The sequence below is a fragment of the Mauremys mutica genome, chromosome 4, assembly GCF_020497125.1.
Source record: "Mauremys mutica isolate MM-2020 ecotype Southern chromosome 4, ASM2049712v1, whole genome shotgun sequence".
NCBI lineage: Eukaryota > Metazoa > Chordata > Testudines > Geoemydidae > Mauremys > Mauremys mutica.
Window position 1 is genome coordinate 124,535,614 of NC_059075.1, and position 19,568 is coordinate 124,555,181.

Consider the following 19,568-nt stretch of genomic DNA (forward strand, 5'->3'; position numbering starts at 1 on the left):
AAGGGAACCTGCCCGTGGTGACTGTAAGCAGCTGGGGCTGTAGTGTCAGGCTGAGAGCCAGAGTGAGTCCTGTGGCCTGTCTGTGACCTTGCACAAGAAGCCCCTTTATGTCCATTACAGCCCAGCCCTGTCCACTGTGTTGGACAACCCAGCCTTGGAGTCTCCCGGGGCCTTTGCTCTCCATTGCACCCAAAGACACCGCAGAGGCAGTGAAGCAGAATCTTGGTCTCGGGACAGGTGTCCCACACTCCAGGGCTTTGTGCTCCCTCTACTACTTGCTGCTCAGTGTGCGCACCTGATGGCAGTACAGCCGCACATTACAGGCTTCCTGCGGCTGTACCAAAGGATGGGAAGAGGGGATGGCACCAAATGGGCAGTAGTGCCTAGGGTTCTCCGCTCCCAGCAGGTGAACAAGCAGGCAAGGGTTGGACCCCAGGAGCAGACAATGGGGGATTCTAGCTCACATGCAGGGCTGAACACAGGATCAAGACACAATCTGCTCCAATGACAAGGCCTTTGACTCAGTCTTTGTCCTCTTATGACTCACTGTAGCAAATGGGAATGGTCTGTGAGCACTAATGGGGCAGGCTGCCCTATTGCACAGGGGAGGGGACTGGTCCATAGCCAGGCCCCCAGCACTAGCACTAACCCTAGCACCGACATGCAGAGAACTGTTCTGCCCCAGGCGCATGGTGCAGCAGCCCAGAGTGCACACTGGCCACCCACAACAGGAGTTTCATTCCCACAGCTCCAATGTTTGCAAATGCAGGAATTGCAGAGTTTGGGTGACTCCCCAGCTGCCAGCATAGCCACACATGCAGGATGCCAGTGCTACAGGCATTGCCAGCACCTTCAGGACTGACAGGCAACCGGTCCCACTATCCAACAAGCCCTCCGTGGGCTTGCTGCGGTCTCAGAGCTGATCGAGAAGGCTTGCCCGTTTTACTGCCTTGCCTGTTACCAGCACCCTGCAGTACAAGAGAAGACTGCAGTGGGCCCAGCCAGGGGCTGTGTGTGGTGCAGGCCCAGTGTAAACATGCTACTGCACAGGAGACCCAGCTCCTCGGTCACCAGTGCTCTCCACTCCCCATGGGTGGTGGAACCCATGAGCCCAGCTCAGCAGCTCGGCCCCAGCAGGGCTGGAAGGCATCACCTTCTCTGGTTCCAGCTAGGGGCAAGAGGCCTGGGACATGCTGAGCGCCAGCCCTGCAACCCCGTGTGAATTCCTGCTATCACCACAATAGAGCTAGTGAGGGACCCTGCCCTCTCCTGGCTGCCCCGTGCCTCTGGAAGGGCTGAAATGGGCACAGCTACCAGTTAGAAGCAGCCCTGGGGGGAAGGGGAGCCTGAGTCTTACAGCCCAGAGATTGGAGAAGGGGACTCCATGCTGCCCCAGCCCTCAGGAGCAGGAGACACTGTTCCACCACCCCACTGCAGCTCCCAGCAGGAGCAGAGCTGGAGCTAGGTTTCCCAACAGTTCCTTATTACAAGGGACACCCCTGATTTTTTCATCTCTTTAGATGAAAACTCATCTCAGGAGTTGCTGAGTGCTGCCCAAAGCAGGAAGAAATACCACCAGCTAATGCAGGTGAGTCCTGCTTAGTATTAATAATATGGGGAGGAGAGATGGGGCAGGAGGGCTCAGAAAACAGTCCCTTAATTTTGAAATACAATGTTGGCATCCCTGTAGCTGGGGTGGGGGCAGCTCTGCAGTCCAGGACCTGGTCAAAGCAGGCAGAGTTGAGGCCAGGGATGGAGTGCAGCAGTTGCTGGAGCCAAGCTGTTAGCAGTCCTCTGGAGACAGCTCCAGCACCAGCTCCCTGCCCTGCAGGCTCCCTGGTGGGTGCGAAAGGGGAGGCGCTGCTCGGTGGAGCAGCTCCAAGTGGGCCCCTGGGCTGGCACAGCGCCCTTGAGGCTGCTCCCACTGCAGCCCTGTTTGCAGAGGATTCAGCTTTGAGCAGGAGTCCTGCTGCACAGCCAGCTGCCCACACGGGACTCCCTGCCAGCTCCCTGCCCCCTCAGCCCTGGTGGGCACAGCACTGGCCCATGCTCCCTGCAGATTACCCAGCCACCCCAGGCAGTGGGGGAATGGTCTGGGGGGGGGGGGGTGTCTCCTCCCTTCCTCTAAAGGCTTCTTGGCACCAAGGCAACCAGCCCTAGCTCCTAGTTAGGGCTGATGGGGAAATGTTCCATCCAGTCTTTTCCCCAGATGGAAAATGGGTCCCTTTTCCCTCACAAGTTTTCAGTTTTGTCAAAAAAGTGAAAAAATCAAAAAAAAATTTAAAAATGGACAAAAAATGAAGTTTTCAGTGTTTGGCTGAAAATGTTTAGTTTGCCAATGAAAATCAAAATTTTCCACTGGGGGCAAGACCTGTTTTCCAACCACTATTCTAACCCTCAATGAGCAAAAAATGGGCCAGTCAGGCCTTTGAAAAGTCCACTCTGCAGCTGGAGAAACTGAGGCACATATTAAACAACTTGGGTAAGGTCAGCCAGCAAGTCTCTGCCAATACCAGGAGTCTCTCCTAAGTCCATTGCCTTAACCACAAGACCATCTTCCCCCAACATCTCACTGTGTGGGGGGCAGAAGCATTGACTGCAAAGAGGGGACAGTTCTAGCCCAAGGCCCAAATTTTAATAGTATTTAGGGGCCTAATACACTGATGTGCCCAGCCCACAGCTCAGCCTCATCAACCCAGATGCTCACAGGTATTTAGGCTCCTAACTTCCATTGATGTCAGTTGAAGTAGGAGCCTAGATACCTTTGTGGATCTGGGCTATAGTCCATTACCTTAACCACTGCATTGTAACTCCAGCCAGTTCAGCACCATGCCTGTCGGCATAGCTACACCTAGTACTAGCACCTTCATTGCCAAAAGTGTGTGGGTGAGTGAGTGAGACTTGGTTCTGCCCTAGTGAAGAGCTGGGTGCCACTGGCTGCTCTGGCACACGGTATTCTTGTCTGCACACTGGGGGGTGGGGTGATAGATGCCTACTTCTAAAGCAGTCAGAGGAGGGCTTGGCCACTAGAAAGGGTTGTGAAGGTCACAGAAATGTTAGCAGCCAACAGAAAGTAACACTCCAACTCACAGCTTCCTGGCTCTCAGCCCAGAGCACCTCCTCTGGACTACAGGTGGGGTGTGGGGGGGGTCTCTCCTGCTACACACAGTGCTGCTGCTTCAGGCAGGGAGTATGGCAGCCCAGTGAGCCACAGGATCAGAAAACAAGCCCAAATCACTTACTAGTAGGGTTTTGGAACTACTCTTGGTACCAGACACTAGGTCTCAGAAGGATGCCTGTGTCAGCTGTTTCATGTTGATCCTACCTCCTGCTCAAAGCTGGCTGTGGACAAAACCCATTCTACAAAGGGGAAATAGGACTGATTTGTTAAAAGGTCAGTTTTTAGGTGGCCCCATCTCACAATATCTATTTTACCAAGGACAGGGCTTGAGTCAGATCCGTCCTGAATGGAAAAATACAGGTGAGTTTTGACAGCAGGAAGTAATTAAGAGCTTGTAAAACAATAGAATAGTGGGAAACATGAACATGTACAACTCCACTGGCTTAGATCCTATTGGGCTGGAGGGAGTTGAAGGAATTAGCTAACAAACCTCTGACAATTACTGTCAAAGTGTCGGGAGACTGGAACAAGAAAATTCAGTAACATTTCAAAATGGGAAGAAATGCAATCCAGACCCAGCCAGTAAGTCTAAATTTCAGCCTTACCGAAGACATTAAAGGCAAAAGCCACCAAGGATGTAGATCAAGATTTTCACCCCTAATTTTGGGGGGAGGGATAGCTCAGTAGTTTGAGCAGTGGCCTGCTAAACCCAGGATTGTGAGTTCAATCCTTGAGGGGGCCATTTGGGGATTTAGTTGGGGATTAGTCCTGCTTTGAGCAGGGGGTTGGACTAGATGACCTCTTGAGGTCTCTTCCAACCCTAATGATCTATGAACATGCAACACCTCTCAGTCTCTGTTGAAGCAGATGGCAGTTGCTGGTTCCCAGCCCCTCTGAAAGGGAAGGCTCTTATTGGGGTGCTCAATGGTAGGGTCCCACAGGGGAACATTTTTGCCACCTAACCCATGTTCAGAACAAGATACAAACTGTTGGGGAAGATCTCTGATTGCAATGCAGCAAATACAGAAATAACTGCATTTAGTGGAGTGTCTGATAGGGTCCCCCAAAGATCTTATAAGCTGGTGAGTAAGCGAGAGTGTCCAATAGGGACTGAAGGAACTGGTGTTGGGTCCTTCTCTATCTCTTCCCTACTTCGCTGGGAGGTGGGAGGAAGCCTGCTAATCAGCTAAAGATGACAGGAGCTGACAATGCCTGGGAAGACAGGGAAATATTACTAAGGGCCCTGGAAAGGCTGCAAACATAATAGCCAATGTCATTTCGCACAGCTTCTGTGCTGAAAGGAAGCAATAATCCGCCCATGTGCAGGGCTCTGGGGCGCTGCCCCTGCAGTACATCCCTTTCCACAGTGGGCAGCACAGTCCCAGAGGGGGAGAGGCAACAGGGAGGGAAGTCAGAGAAAAGCAACACAACAAAGGGGTTGGAGTGCTGCTTTGGGTTAGATTCTACCACCCCACCCCAGCCCGAGTGAGAGTACCCTAGTCCCACTGAAGGCCCTGGGACCCTTCCTATGATAGGGATGAGTAGCTCCCGAGTGTGGGCAGCAGTGGGAAAGCACTTACCTGGTCCATGCTGGAAGAGCCCCATAAGGATTCACTGTCAGACGCCTCATGCCCTGAGCCTGGGGGCCTGGCCTGGCTGGGATCAGGGGCCCTTCCCACCTTTCTGGAGAAACAGCAGAGAAGGACTGGCCCAGCAGCTGTGCGTGCTCTCTCCCTGAACTGCGGTACTGCAGTCCCACTTAGAAGCATAGAATATCAGGGTTGGAAGGGACCTCAGGATGTCATCGAGTCCAACCTTCTGCTCAAAGCAGGACCAATTCCCAACTAAATCATCCCAGCCAGGGCTTCGTCAAGCCTGACCTTAGAGGTTTTTAAGGAAGGAGATTCCACCACCTTCCTAGGTAACCCATTCCAGTGCTTCACCACCCTCCTAGTGAAATAGTGTTTCCTATTATCCAGCCTACACCTCCCCCACTTCAGAACCCAGCAGAGCACAGTGAGGGCACAGGCCAGGCTGATGTCATGGAAAAGACTCTGCATTGCCCAGACATGGCAGCCTAGGCTGTTCACCTCAGAGTGTGTAGCACTTACCCCATCGCCAGGTGAAGGAGATTCTGGCCCAGGAGGAAGGGAGGGATGGGATTTAGTGTGAACAGGCATGTTAGTGTCACCCTAAGAGACTGACCTTCCCCCAACAGTTCCCCCATCTTCCCTCAATAGTGCTACAGTTCCAGAAGAACTTGCTGAAATGGATCACTCACGCAACCAACGGACACTGCTGAACATTTCTGGCTTCGTGCCCTCCAACCCAAGGATCCCCTCCTCCACTTTCCCTTCCCCCCAGCCCTAGTGACAGCCCAGTCTGAGAGGTGGCCACATCCCAGTTCCATGCAGAGCTCTGGGGACTCTTTCGGTGTCAGTGTTACAGGGCAGGGCTGCAGCAGAGGAGACACAGGAGGGACAGGCAGCAGAAGCAGAGAAGGCAACAAACGCACTTAAGTGTTTAGAAAGAAATGCCACGACCATGCCCCAGCTACTCTTACTGGAGTGCAGCTCCCTGCACAGGCCCTGCCTGGAACAGATACTGACGGGGGAGCACATGGCCAGTTCAGAGTTTTATTCAAGTAGGGAAAGTGGGGGGGAAGTGTGGGAGAACCATGTCCCCAACCCCAGATCTCTCTCCCGCTGGCTGAGGGGTGGTTCACGTCTCTGTTCCATGCAGCCCCTAAGCACTTCCCTCCCTGGGAGTGGGAGGTCCTACCCGCCCCCCCGACCCATGCTGCATGATGACCCGGCCTAGTGGCCCCTCACTGCTTGGGGGTCACTTGCTGTCGGAGGTAGAGATCGCGGATCTCACAGAGGCTGCTGCTCACACTGCTGAGGGCCTTGGCGATGATGCGTAGGATAGAGGCAGTTTCCCTGCGGCTTTCCGTGTACTCCCTGCGGAAGGCTCGCATCTCCTGCACCAGCTGCTCATTGGACTGGAGAATCCGCTTCTCCACAGGGCTGAGATGGCCACTCTCCAGCCCCCCCTCCTGCAGTGCCACAGTTACAGGGGTCACGCTCTCACTTGCGTTACAGTCATTCAGGTGCTCTGCCTCTTGGTCAAAGATAATACTTGTGAAATCCGTGCCCAGGGGCTCCTGCTGCCCTCCCAGCTCGCTGATGGCGAGTTCGGTTTGCGAGGGATTCTGCGGGCTCCGGCTCCAGCCTTCACATGGATCATCCGGCACATGGCCAGCACTCCTGAGGAGCCGCCTCTCTCCTCCCCGCGTCACTTGCTGATGGATAGTCTCAGTGGAAGGCGTATGGAATGGTTCTGGCTTCACGTCCACTGGCTCCTCCTTTACTGGCTCCTCCTTCACACCCGTCCCTGGCAAAGAGGATAGATCAGATCAGACTGGAAAGAGAAAGCAGGCAGCAGGCCAGAACCAGGGTCACCAACAGAGGGCGGCTTCTGACCTGGACATGGGCCACCCAGGAAAATACAGCCTGTGCTTTGGCTCTGGATAGCCAGGGTTACGTTTGAACCCCACCCCCACCAAAGCAAGACCAGAAAAACCTTCTGTCTCCCACTCTCCTCCAAAAGGAGGGCCGGGGGTCAGCCACAGCACCATCTTCCAATCTCAGCTACCATTAAATAAGGGGGGTAGCCATGTTAGTCTGGATCTGTAAAAAGCAACAAAGAGTCCTGTGGCACCTTATTTTTTCATTAAATAAGAGTTTCCAGTCCTCCCCGTTGCAGGGAGAGCCATATCCCAGGCCTGCCCCCCCTCCGCCAATTTCACCCCATGCCAGGACTGGCAGCATTGCATAGTGAAGACATCTAGGCTACATGGACAAGGACATACATGTAGTGGATTTAATTTTTCCCCCCATTCCAATTTTAGTATCTAGTACATGAACTCCCTTGTGAAGAAGCTAGAGATGCCACCCACTCCCCTCCCATACACGACACAAAAACTTGAGCCATTTAACAGCAATGTCCTGGGCGGATCAAGAAAACTACTAATCCGCAAAGAGATTAGCTGAGGATCGTATACAATGGGCTACCATGAGTGCAAGCCTCCAGTAATGGAGATACCACAGAAGAGACTATTCCCACTTCTCTCCCACTAGTAGTTGTGGATGGTGGTTGTGGTGGGAGGGGGCACTCTGGTAAAGGGGTGGGTTAACGGTAGTAGCGGAAGGCTGGTACCGAAGGGGACAGAGGGAGACTACACTGTATGGTTTGTGGCAAGGATAAGGTATGTGCGTGCAGATGTATATGCAGGGATCGCTACATACTGTTTGTTAGGTGGCTTAACTTCATTTCCTTGTTTTTGTGTCAGGTATGTTGCGTGTGTAGCAACCTTAACTGCTTACCAGCAGAGCTGTGTGTATGAATTTCCTAGCATTTTTTAAGTGGTGTTTTGGGAGTGGAGGGTTACACACAAAGGGGGATGGAAGCAGTGGCATAGCCAGGTGGAGGGAACAGGGAGGGCGATTAAAAAAAAGGCGCCACCCACTGCGGTGCTTTTACTGTCGGAGTGGTGCTTTTACTCACCCAGCAGCGCTCTGGGTCTTCGGCGGCACCTTGGCGGCAGGACCTTCACTCGCTCCGCAGGTCTTCAGCGGCATTTCCTTCAGTGCTGCCGAAGACACCCGGAGCGAGTGAGGGCCCACTGCCGAAGTGCTGCCGAAGACCTGGAGAGCCGCTGGGTGAGTAAAAATTAAAAAGGCGCCAAGATGCTCAGTGAGGGAGCGGCCGCCACCCAGCCACGCTACTGGAGGGAGGAGAAACGAGAGCAGATGATATGGATGTTTGAAGTACAGCTGCTGAGAGAGAATACATTTTAAATCATTCAGCAGCTGCACATGAGCCCTTCTCAGCTGTAGGATAGAATCTGACAGGAAAAATGTCATGGGGTCAGTCAATCTAGTCTGGGTGCACTGTGCACAAGCTTTCAGTTATAACGTGAACAAACAGCTAAAACTGTCATAGAATATCAGGGTTGGAAGGGACTTCAGGAGGTCATCTAGTCCAACCCCCTGCTCAAAGCAGGACCAATTCCCAACTAAATCATCCCAGCCAGGGCTTTGTCAAGCCTGACCTTAAAAACCACTAAGGAAGGAGATTCCACCACCTCCCTAGGTAACCCATTCCAGTGCTTCACCACTCTCTGAGTGAAAAAGTTTTTCCTAATATCCAACCTAAACCTCCCCCACTGCAACCTGAGACCATTACTCCTTGTTCTGTCATCAGGTACCACTGAGAACAGTCTAGATCCATCCTCGTTGGAACCCCCTTTCAGGTAGTTGAAAGCAGCTATCAAATCCCCCCTCATTCTTCTCTTCTGCAGACTAAACAATCCCAGTTCCCTCAGCCTCTCCTCACAAGTCATGTGCTCCAGCCCCCAATCATTTTTGTTGCCCTCCGCTGGACTCTTCCTAATTTTTTCACATTCTTCTTGTAGTGTGGGGCCCAAAACTGGACACAGTACTCCAGATGAGGCCTCACCAATGTCGAATAGAGGGGAATGATCACGTCCCTTGATCTGCTGGCAATACCCCTACTTATACAGCCCAAAATGCCATTAGCCTTCTTGGCAACAAGGGCACACTGCTGACTCATATTCAGCTTCTCGTCCACTGTAACCCCTAGGTCCTTTTCTGCGGAACTGCTTCCTAGACATTCGGTCCCTAGTCTGTAACAGTGAATGGGATTCTTCCGTCCTAAGTGCAGGACTCCTAAGTGTGTCCCTCCAACACACCTCCATATTCCACGCTGCACCAGCTGTACCCACGACCCACCCCTCTACATTTTGTGGAGCCAGACAGGGTTTATTGAAGAGACAGCGTCAACAAAGTACCAAGGAAAAATTTCAACCAGAGCCCGAAAAAAATTTCCTCACTAAAATATTTTGAGAGAGAAAAACCCACCACAGCACGACGAAGAACATTCCGGTGGCCTGAAAGTGACCCCATGTGAGCTGTCACACCAATGGCCCACCTGCTTTTCCAAGAGGGGGAAAAAACCCTCACAAACCTATAACCCCGAAAACAGGAACATGGTCCCATTTTAGAATGTAACCCCAACAATGGAGCTTGACCTGAAAGCACTCTTTGAATGCCCTTCAGAAGTGTCAGCTAATTAAGGCCCCATTCTTGCAAGTCTTCACTAACATGGAGTCCTATGTTAAGCCCTCATCAAATCAATGGGCTTATGCAGGGTCTGTGCTAAAAGACTGCAGAGTGGCTGCTTAAGATCTCAGGGAGGTAGGGAGGCAGTTACCCCATGTCACAGAAAGGCAGAGAGCAGAGAAGTTAAGTGACTTGCCCAAGGCCAGAGAAGCAGTAAGGTGCTGTATAGCCAGCTCTAGAGCCAAATTCAGTGCTGGTGTAAACACACCATTCCATTGGCACTGTTCCTGCCAATGCTGAATTTGGCCCATGAGTTACTATATATGCTCCTCTGCATCTAAGCACTAATAAAGTTATTGCAGAAAACTGAGCTGTCTGGATGGATTTGTCTGACATGGGGCCAAGTGGCATTTCTGAAAGAAGTTGCCAGTTCTCACCATCCACAGCCCTTTGGCATTGCCAGCCCTGCAGAGGCCAGAATGGGAAGAGATTTTTCCATGTTAAGGACAGCTCCAAAGCTACACATGCAGAGAAAAGGAGGCCAGGTGAGCTCACTTACCCCTTCATAAGGGAGGAGTAAGGATATTTTAACCCAAGCAAGAGGAATACATCAGAGCAGGGTTGGCTCAGAAAACATCAGAGTGCTAAAAGGAAGGGGGGGGCCAACTGACATCTTAGTGAGCAGTTCTGTATTCAAGAGCTGTGTGGGGCAGTCTGGCATCCCAGCTCCTCAGAAGCGCACGTTATTGGTGACATGCAAGGGGCTACTTAGAGCACAGACTCGCTGAAGATCTGGGAGGAACTGAGGAATTATCAGACGAGAAAACCAAGTTTTCCAGAGAGGAAAGGAGCATAACCCAGCCAATCGCTGCTCGGCCAAGTTTCCTTCCCTAGGAAGCAATGAGGGCAGGGCAGGGGGTTGCCAGATAAGCTCCAGACCAATCTTCCCCCTCTCCCATTACTAACACTCCAGCACAGGTACCGACTTTCCAAAGTGCTGGGGGGTGCTTGACCCCCAGCTCTGTCCCAGGCCCCACACCCACTCCACCCCTTCCCTCCAGGCCCCACCTCTTCCCACCCCTGCTCCACCCAGTTCCAACCCCCCCAGCACATCGTGTCCTCACTCCTCCCCCTCCCTCTCAGTCTCCTGCACACCACAAAACATCTGTTCATGGTGGGTGGGAGGCACTGGGGGAGCTGATAGCAGGGCTGCCGGTGGGTGCTCATGCACTCCATTGACTTCCCTGCTCACCCTCCTACTCACTGGTACCAGGGACCCAGCCCTGACTCCTAACCGCTTGCCTCCATTCTCCTGCTCCTGCCCTTCAACATGCAGATGTGCATGGCCTCTCAGATGATAAAAAGCCATCTTGACCCCAACTCCCCACAAATTACTGCCCCGCCCCCTCATTGAGAGCATGGTGCTACAGCCACTGTCTGAAACTCCTCCCTAATTCCATTGAGTGCCTTCTCAAGCCAGCACCTGCCCCCTGCATTGTCCTGAAATGGCTCCTGCACGGTCTCCAACAGCCATTTCCTGGCCCGATTTCGGGGCCGGTGCCTTCGTGGCCCATTGGCTGCCTTTAACACAATCACCCCATCTCTTCTAAAACAAATCCTGTCAGCCCAGGGCTTTCATGAGCTAGTCCCTTTCTGGTTCTCCTAGAACCTCTCAGATTGCTCCATCAGTGCCCTCCCTTCTCCCTCCATCTGTCCTTATGCCCACCCCCCTACGGCCTCTACACTGGCCTTGTCTCCGATGTTCTCAGCTGCAAACGTGGCTTTGGCTACTATCTCTATGCTGCTAACAGAGACAAGTGGGTGAGGGAATATCCTTTACTGGACCAAATACTGTTGGTGAGAGAAACAAGCATTCGGGCCACACAGAGCTCTTTTTCAGGCCTGGGAAAAGTACTCTGAGCATCATAGCTAAGGGCAAGGTAGAACACATTGTTTAGCCTAAGTAGTTAACACAATGGTAAGGCAGCAAAGAATCCTGTGGCACCTTATAGACTAACAGACGTTTTGCAGCATGAGCTTTCGTGGGTGAATACCCACTTCTTCGGATGCAAGACTTGCATCCGAAGAAGTGGGTATTCACCCACGAAAGCTCATGCTGCAAAACGTCTGTTAGTCTATAAGGTGCCACAGGATTCTTTGCTGCTTCTACAGAACCAGACTAACACGGCTACCCCTCTGATACTTGACACAATGGTAAGGGACAGTCCAAGGTGAAGTGGCCTGTTAACACCCCTGCAGTCAGAGAACAAAAAAAGGAGGGGAGGGAGGGGGATTAGTGGGTTACAGATTGTTGTAATAAGCCATAAATCCAGTGTCTGTATTAAGGCCATGGCTATACTACCACTTATGTCTGCAAAACTGATGTCACTCAAGGGTGTGAATATTCCACCCCCAAGTGACATAAATTATACCGGCATAAGCACTAGTGTGCACAGCACTATGTCAGTGGGAGAGCTTCTCCTGCCGACAGAGCTACTGCCGCTCGTTGGGAGTGGGTTATGTCGACAGGAGAGCTCTCTCCCATCAGCAAAGAGCAGCTATAGGGAGACCTTACAGCAGTGCCACTGCAGCGGTAGAGCTGCACCGCTGTAGGCTATGTCTACACTAGAGAGTTTGAGTCCATGACTGTTAGCATCTAGCACAGTTATGCTCCCAGACTTGTCTTTTGACCGTGTTGTGCAGGTTTCCTTTGAGAATGAGGACTGAGAGATCCTGTCCTGAGACTGAGTAGTGAGAATAGCAAGACAGATGCGAGTTTGCAGAGTGATATGGCAACAAAGCGGTGTGGCATATCAGCTATAGAGAGTTGCTTTGTGAAGTGTTCACCCACAGGTGGTAGAGTATTTGTCTCATTTTTCTGCGTGCATTAATTCCAGCATGTAGCGATGATCTCATTTCTCCTATCTAATTGTTACTGGAGCATTTAGTGTGCTGGGTGAGGTACACCACATATTATGATGGGAACGTGTAGCACCCATGGATCCTAAAAGGTGTGCTGTGGGGGGTATTGATCATAAGTAGCTGTGGAGATATGGCTGCAGGTTTTGCATCTGCTGTTACAGCAGGGTCAGATGCCACTTTGAGCAGGTGTGTCCTGGACTGTGGGGAGCTTGCTTCTGCTGATGAGCTGATAACTCACAGACCTACCTTGACTCCAAACATCTCCCTCTGATTCACAGACTCCAAAGACCAGAAGGGACCATTGTGATCATCTGGTTTACGGCCTGCATGATGCAGGAAATCAGAACTTCCCCCAAACAATTAGTGAAGCACCTCTTTAAGAAAAAACACCCATCTTAATTTAAAAATGGTCAGTGATTGAGACTCCACCATGCCCCTTGTTCCAATGCTTAATTTACCAGTTACCCTCACTGTTACATTTACACCTTATTTCCAGTCTGCATTTGTCTAACCACAACTTCCAGCTGTTGGATCGTGTTAGACCTTCCTCTGCTAGACTGAAAAGTCCATTTTAAAATATTTTTTCCCCATGTAGGTATTTACAGACAGTGATCAAGTCACCCTTTCGTGTTCTCTTTGTTAAGCTAAATGGATTGGACTCCTTGATTTTATCACTATAAGGCTTGTTTCTAATCCTTTAATCATTCTCCCAGATCCTCTCTGAACCTTCTTCAATTTACCAGCATCCTCAGAATTAATCATAGAAGAATCGGCTTGGAAGAGACTTCAGGAGGTCATCTAGTACAAATCCCTGCCCAAAGCAGGACCAACACCAACTAAATAATCCCAGCCAGGGCTTTGTCAAGATGGGCCTTAAAAACCACTAAGGAAGGAGATTTTTACCACCTCCCTAGGTAACCCATTCCAGTGCTTCTCCATCCTCCTAGTGAAATAGTGTTTCCTAATATCCAACCTAGATCTCCCCCACTGCAACTTGAGATCATAATATCCAACCTAGATCTCCCCCACTGCAACTTGAGATCATTGCTTCTTGAGGTGTCATCTGTCATCACTGAGAACAGCCTAGCTCCATCCTCTCTGGAACCCCCCTTTGGGTAGTTGAAGGCTGCTATCAAATCCCCCCTCACTCTTCTCTTCTGCAGACTAAATAAGCCCAGTTCCCTCAGCCTCTCCTCATAAGTCATGTGTCCCAGCCCCCTGATCAATGTGTTGCCCTCCGCTGGACTCTCTCCAATTTGTTCACATCCTTTCTATAGTGGGGGCCACGAAACTGGACGTAATACTCCAGATGCAACCTCACCAGTGCCAAATAGAGAGTAATAATCACTTCCCTCGATCTGCTGGCAATGATCCTACTAATGCAGCCCAATATGCCGTTAGCCTTCTTGGCAACAAGGGAACACTGCTGACTTATATCCAGCTTCTCGTCCACTGTAATCCCCAGGTCCTTTTCTGCAGAACTGCTGCTTAGCCAGTTGGTCCCTAGCCTATAGCTGTGCATGGGATTCTTCCTTCCTAAGTACAGGACTCTGCACTTGTCCTTGTTGAACCTCCTCAGATTTCTTTTGGCCCAATCCTCCAATTTGTCTAGGTCATTCTGGACCCTATCCCTACCCTCCAGCATATCTACCTCTTTCCCCCATCTTAGTGTCATCCGCAAACGTGCGGCAGGTGAAATCCATCCCATCATCCAAATCATTAATGAAGATGTTGAACAAAACAGCTGCCAAATGAAATTTAACTTGGCCAAGTTGGGGCTCCTACTCTTTCACTTCTCTAGCACAATGGACAGCATCTCTCAAGTCCTATGTTTTACTTGGCCACCTTCTTTGACTAGGCTGTGCTTAAGTTCTGCCACTTCTTATTACATGAGACCTCCAAGATCCAGTCTTCCCACCCCCATGATGCCAAAAGTCTCATCTGAGCGAGGATCATCTAGTATTTTCCAACTTTCTCCCATGTTAGCCCTTCATCCCAGCAAGAATCCCTAAAGCCATCAATAACCATATCCTCCTTGGAGTGCCTCCTCAAAGCTCCCCAGCCATAATGCAGACACAGAACAGCCACGCAGACATAAGAACATAAGAACGGCCATACTGGGTCAGACCAAAGGTCCATCTAACCCAGTATCCTGTCTGCCAACAGTGGCCAATGCCAGGTGCCCCAGAGGGAATGAACAGAACAGGTAATCATTGAGTGATCCATCCCGTCACCCATTCCCAGCTTCTGGCAAACAGAGGCTAGGGACACCATCCCTCCCCATCCTGGCTAATAGCCATTGATGGACCTATCTTCCATGAACTTATCTAGTTCTTTTTTGAACCCTGCAATAGTCTTGGCCTTCACAACATCCTCTGGCAAAGAGTTCCACAGGTTGACTGTGCATTGTGTGAAGAAATACTCCTTTGTGTTTGTTTTAAACCTGCTACCTATTAATTTCATTGGGAGACTCCTAGTTCTTGTGTTATGAGAAGGAGTAAGTAAATACGGAAGTATTATTTTCTCCACACCAGTCATGATTTTATAGACCTCTATCATACCCCCCTTTAGTCATCTCTTTTCTAAACTGAAAAGTCCCATTCTCATTAATCTCTTCACATATGGAAGCCATTCCATACCCCTAATCATTTTTGTTGCCCTTTTCTGAACCTTTTCCAATTCCAATATATCTTTTTTGAGATGTGGTGACCACATCTGTATGCTGTATTCAAGATGTGGGCGTACCGTGGATTTACATAGAGACAATATGATATTTTCTGTTTTATTACCTATCCCTTTCTTAATGATTCCCAACAGTCTGTTCACTTTTTTGATTGCAGCTGCACATTGAGTGGATGTTTTCAGAGAACTATCCACAATGACTCCAAGATCTCTTTCTTGAGTGGTAACAGCTAATTTAGACCCCATCATTGTATATGTATAGTTGGGATTATGTTTTCCAATGTGCATTACTTTGCATTTATCAACACTGAATTTCATCTGCCATTTTGTTGCCCAGTCACCCAGTTCTGAGAGATCCTTTTGTAACTCCTCGCAGTCTGCCTGGGACTTTACTATCTTGAGTAGTTTTCTATCATCTGCAAATTTTGCCACCTCCCTGTTTACCCTTTTTTCCAGATCATTTATGAATATGTTGAATAGCACTCGGCCCAGTACAGACCCCTGGGGGACACCACTATTTACCTCTCTCCATTCTGAAAACTGACCTTTTATTCCTACCCTTTGATTCCTATATTTTAACCAGTTATCCATCCATGAGAGGACCTTCCCTCTTTCCTCTTATTCTATGACTTATTCTACTCCCCTCCCCAGTTTAGTGTCATCCGCAAACTTGCTAAGAGTGCAATTCATCCCATCATCCAGATCATTAATAAAGATGTTGAACAAAACTGGCCCAAGACTGACCCCTGGGGCATTCCGCTTGATACTGGCTGCCAACTAGACATCAAACCATTGATCACTATCCGTTGATCTCGACAATCTAGCCAGTTTATTGTCCATTCATCCAATCCATATTTCTTGAACTTTCTGGCAAGAATACTGTGGGACACTGTATCAAAAGCTTTGCTAAAGTCAAGATACCAGGGAGGACACAGGAGAGATCCAGAGGCTCTTGCTGAAGCTAAAAATAAAAGAGCAAAACTGCAATAGCTTAAAAAAATTTAAATAAATAAATAAAAATACGAGTGCCATGGAGGGAAGAGAGCCTGAAAGAAAGTACTCATGGGGAGGGAGAAATCTGAAAAGGAGCAGTGCTACAAGAGCCAGAGGAAGTAGTGAGAATAGCAAGACAGATGCGAGTTTGCAGAGTGATATGGCAACAAAGCGGTGTGGCACAGGGCAGCAGCTGCTGAGGTATCATGTTCCCAAGCATGGAGGCAAGGCCCTCCCCACAGCTGTGTGCCAGCCACACCTAGATCACGGTGTTCTGTTCTGGTGCCTTTTGGAAGCAAAGATTTGCTTGTTAAGGCATAGTACAGCTAATCAGGAAATCTGCTTCTATTCCTGGCACTGCCAGACTCTGTGTGTGAGCTTGGACAAGTCAGTTCACCACCCATGCCTGAATTCCCCCCCTCTAAAATGGCCACAGTACTGTGCTGTGATAGAGGCTTAATCCACTGATGTTGGAGGTGCTCTGATACTATGATAAGCGCCATGAACTACAAACAACACCAGAAAGATACTGACCAAACAGAGAAATTGCACCCAAGCTCTATTAAATGCACCAGGTAGGGTGGGGCCCAAAGGAGAGCCTGAGTGTCTACATGTCAAGCTACTGTGCTAAATAGATTGGAGCCACAATGGGCTGAGGGGCTAGCCTCCCAAGCACCCACCTAACATCTCAGACGGGTATGTGCGGGGGCAGCTAGGGGCTCATGCTATGGCAGATACCCTGCATTTTTAGCACACTCCCTTGATCAGAGCTACTGCAAGCATGTCTCCTCAAATCAGGAATCCCCCCCCTCCACCCCCGCGGGGAAGCGTAGCCAACCCGGTCTCTTGTAACATGGCCTCTCTGCTAAAGGATTTGGTAAAAAGCCCCAGGACCACGCAGCTCTTGTGTGATCTGCTCTCCGGGGTGCTGGGCGCAGGGACAGGCCGCCGGCTTTGCCAGGCTGCATCACGCAGCTCTTCCAAACTCGAGCAATCTCAAGGCTACATCTCCCCAACCACGACCCCACGGGGTTACACACTCTTGGGCATCAGAGACCAGCCTGGAACTGCCCTCCAGGCTGGCACCCCACAGACAAGCTGCTGCCGTGCGGCTGGGGGAGAGCCAGCCCCGGGGGTGACCCCCCACTAGCCAGCAGCAGGCGCGGGCTAGGCGGGCAGGGGAAGGAAGCCGGGGAGCCCCACGACCCACGCAGGGCAGCGGATCTCCGCGAGCGCTCAGGGGCTACCCCTCCAGGGCCGGGCCACAGCTGGGGCAGCCAGGGAAGCGGCCCCAGGCCAGGCAGCGCCGGGGAGGGGGGGACAGGGCCCGGCTCAGGGGCGCTGGCGCGGCCGGGCCTCCTTCACTCACCCTGCGGCGCGGGCACCTCGCCGGAGCCGGGCGGCGCGTCCAGCGGGCACACGCCGTGCAGGCCCCATTGCGGGCCGAGCTCGGGTTCGCGGGGCTCGGCGCCGCGGGGCGCGGGGTAGCCGCGGACGTCGGGCGGCGCCTGGCGCTCCTGGCGGTGCCGGGTGATCTTGTCGTTCGCCCGGCGGCGCAGGCCGCGCCAGCGGTTCTTCACCTCGCCGATGTCGCGCTGGTTGCGGCCCGCCGCGTTGATCTTGTTGGTGATGCGCCACCAGATCTTCTGCTTCTCGTAGGCGTTCACGTTGGTGGAGCTGGCCCCGAAGAGCAGCTGCTCGTAGCGCAGCACCTCGCTCATCAGGATGTCGATCTCCTGCAGCGTGAAGTTGGGCTTGCGCTTGGGGATGCCGCGCCGGCCGGTCCTGGCCCCGGCCCCGGCCATGCTGCTCGCCGCTGCGCCCGTAGCCCGCGCCTCATGGCTCCGCGGGGGCCCCGGAGCCGCCCATGCCGCGCGCGGGCCCGGCGCGGAGCTGGCAGCCGGCGGGACGGGCGGGAGGCCGGCCTTTGTCTGCGGCCGGGCGGGGAGCGGAGCGGAGCGGAGCGGAGCGGGGCGGGCCAGGGGAGCGGCTCCTGCGCGGCGCCGCCGCCCCCTGCTGGAGGCTGCGGCCCGGCCGGCCGCGGGGACAAAGCCCGCGGGGTGGGGCCCGGACCCCCCAGGCCGTCGCCGGGCCTTGGGGCACCGATTTCTGCCCGGCTGCTGCCTGTTGGGCGTCCCGGGCCAGGGGCTCGCCCGGCCGCTGGGCTGGGGGTTGTCCGGGGGCGCCACACCGAGCCAAGGAACCAGCCCCGGACTAAGGGACATGGAGCTTGTGGCTAGCCCATGGCCTTCAAGCAGGGTCAGCCTGTGTCCTGTGCTGCCCCCAGCAAACCCAGCTCCGCCTGGGCACTGTGTGATCCAGGGCTGGTGGGATGTCCAGCCAGCTGCTCAGTGCCAGCCCCAGTGGGCTCTCCAGACTCGCCTTATGAAGCAACTTGTGGCCCCACTTTGCAGCTAGGGACCCTGAGCCCAAAGAGTCCAGGCCAAACTTGTCAAAAGGGGCCTCTGGTGCAGGTAGCGGGTGCCTTGTTTTCAGGCTGGATTTTTTAGCTTGGCTGAGTGCCACCAGCTGCAGTGCAGGTCAGCAACTCAGTGAATCAGACCCAAGGGATCTCAAGTTGGCCACCTAAAATTTGAGGCACCCAACATCGGCTGCCATTTTTGAAAATATGGACCTTTGTGAGATGCCTAAAGCCATGCAGTGAATCAGTATCCATCCAATTAGGACACAGTTTGTTCCAGGTTGCCAGTCCCATACTTAATCCAGAATGTCCTGTAGGTAGGTTGCTTAACCTCTTGGAGCCTCTGCCTTTCTATCTGTGAAATGAGGATCATGCTCCTTACTCAACCCAGGTAGCAAGTAACAGACATATAGGCCACTTGTCACAACTTGAACTGCTGAGTAGGGCCTAGGAATTATTGTGGGTTGGGTCTCTGGCCTGTGCTATCCAGGACAGATTAGATGATCACAATGGACTGTGGGGTGGGGTGTTGCATGAGGAGATTACCTGGGTAACTAGGATTGGAATGGTCGATCTGTCTGGTGTTATGAAGTGTGTTGATTTTAGAGTACGGCGGGCTTAAAGATGTACATGTTGAACTCATGCATTTGCCTTTTTAACTCTATTTTGTAGGAAATAACAGATGGATGCTTTTGTTCTTTGTTAGTTCACAGTAACACTGGAGATGAATTCCTAAGAGAGAGAGAGAGTTTTATCATCTGATGCTGATTTGTTCTGGTGATTTTTTGTATGTTTGTCTGCATTTTCGGAGGGAGAAAGTTAAGGTTGGGTGAGTGGTGTAGGTTGGGTAGTGCACAGGGCCAAAGGCTCCCAGCACAGACACTCTAGGCATGGGTGGCAAGTTTGTAAAAATTTTGGTGGGGCCCAGAACCCACCCCCAACTCCGCCCCCCCCAACTCCGCCCCCACCTGCCTAAGGCTCTGGGAGGGGGCTCGGCGGGGGAGGTCTGGGGTGCAGATCCTGGGCTGGGGATTAGGGTGCAGGAAGGGTGCTGGGTGCAGGCTCTGGGCTGGGGCAGGGGGTGGGTGTGCAGGAGGAGGTGAAGGGTGCAGGCTTTGGGATGGAGTTTGGGGTTGGGAAGGGGTGTGTGGGAAGGGGGAGGGAGTTTGGGGATAGGAGGGAGTGCAGGGTGAGGACTGTGGGGCTGAGGATGAGGGGTACATGATGCAGGAGGGGGCTCAGGGCTAGGGAAGAGGGTTGGGCTGTGGGGTGAGGGCTGTGGATG

At 52.2% G+C, this 19,568-nt stretch overlaps 1 protein-coding gene across 1 annotated transcript; it reads right to left on the minus strand.

The window, feature by feature from the left end:
- Positions 1-5,743: 5,743 nt before the first annotated feature.
- LOC123370165 (myb-related transcription factor, partner of profilin-like) lies at positions 5,744-17,808 on the minus strand. Its single transcript, XM_045016440.1, has 2 exons — positions 17,231-17,808; positions 5,744-6,514 (listed from the first exon to the last, which is right to left on the minus strand). Exons 1-2 carry the CDS (start codon positions 17,664-17,666, stop codon positions 5,949-5,951), a joined length of 1,002 nt encoding a protein of 333 aa, XP_044872375.1. The 5' UTR covers positions 17,667-17,808; the 3' UTR covers positions 5,744-5,948.
- Positions 17,809-19,568: the final 1,760 nt, after the last annotated feature.

Excerpts from the sequence above, each read along its gene's own strand:
- LOC123370165 (XM_045016440.1), bottom strand. The coding sequence starts at position 17,666 with ATGGCCGGGGCCGGGGCCAGGACCGGCCGGCGCGGCATCCCCAAGCGC. Across the intron at positions 6,515-17,230 it reads CGAGGTGCCCGCGCCGCAGG|GGACGGGTGTGAAGGAGGAG; the intron begins GTGAGTGAAGGA and ends CCTCTTTGCCAG.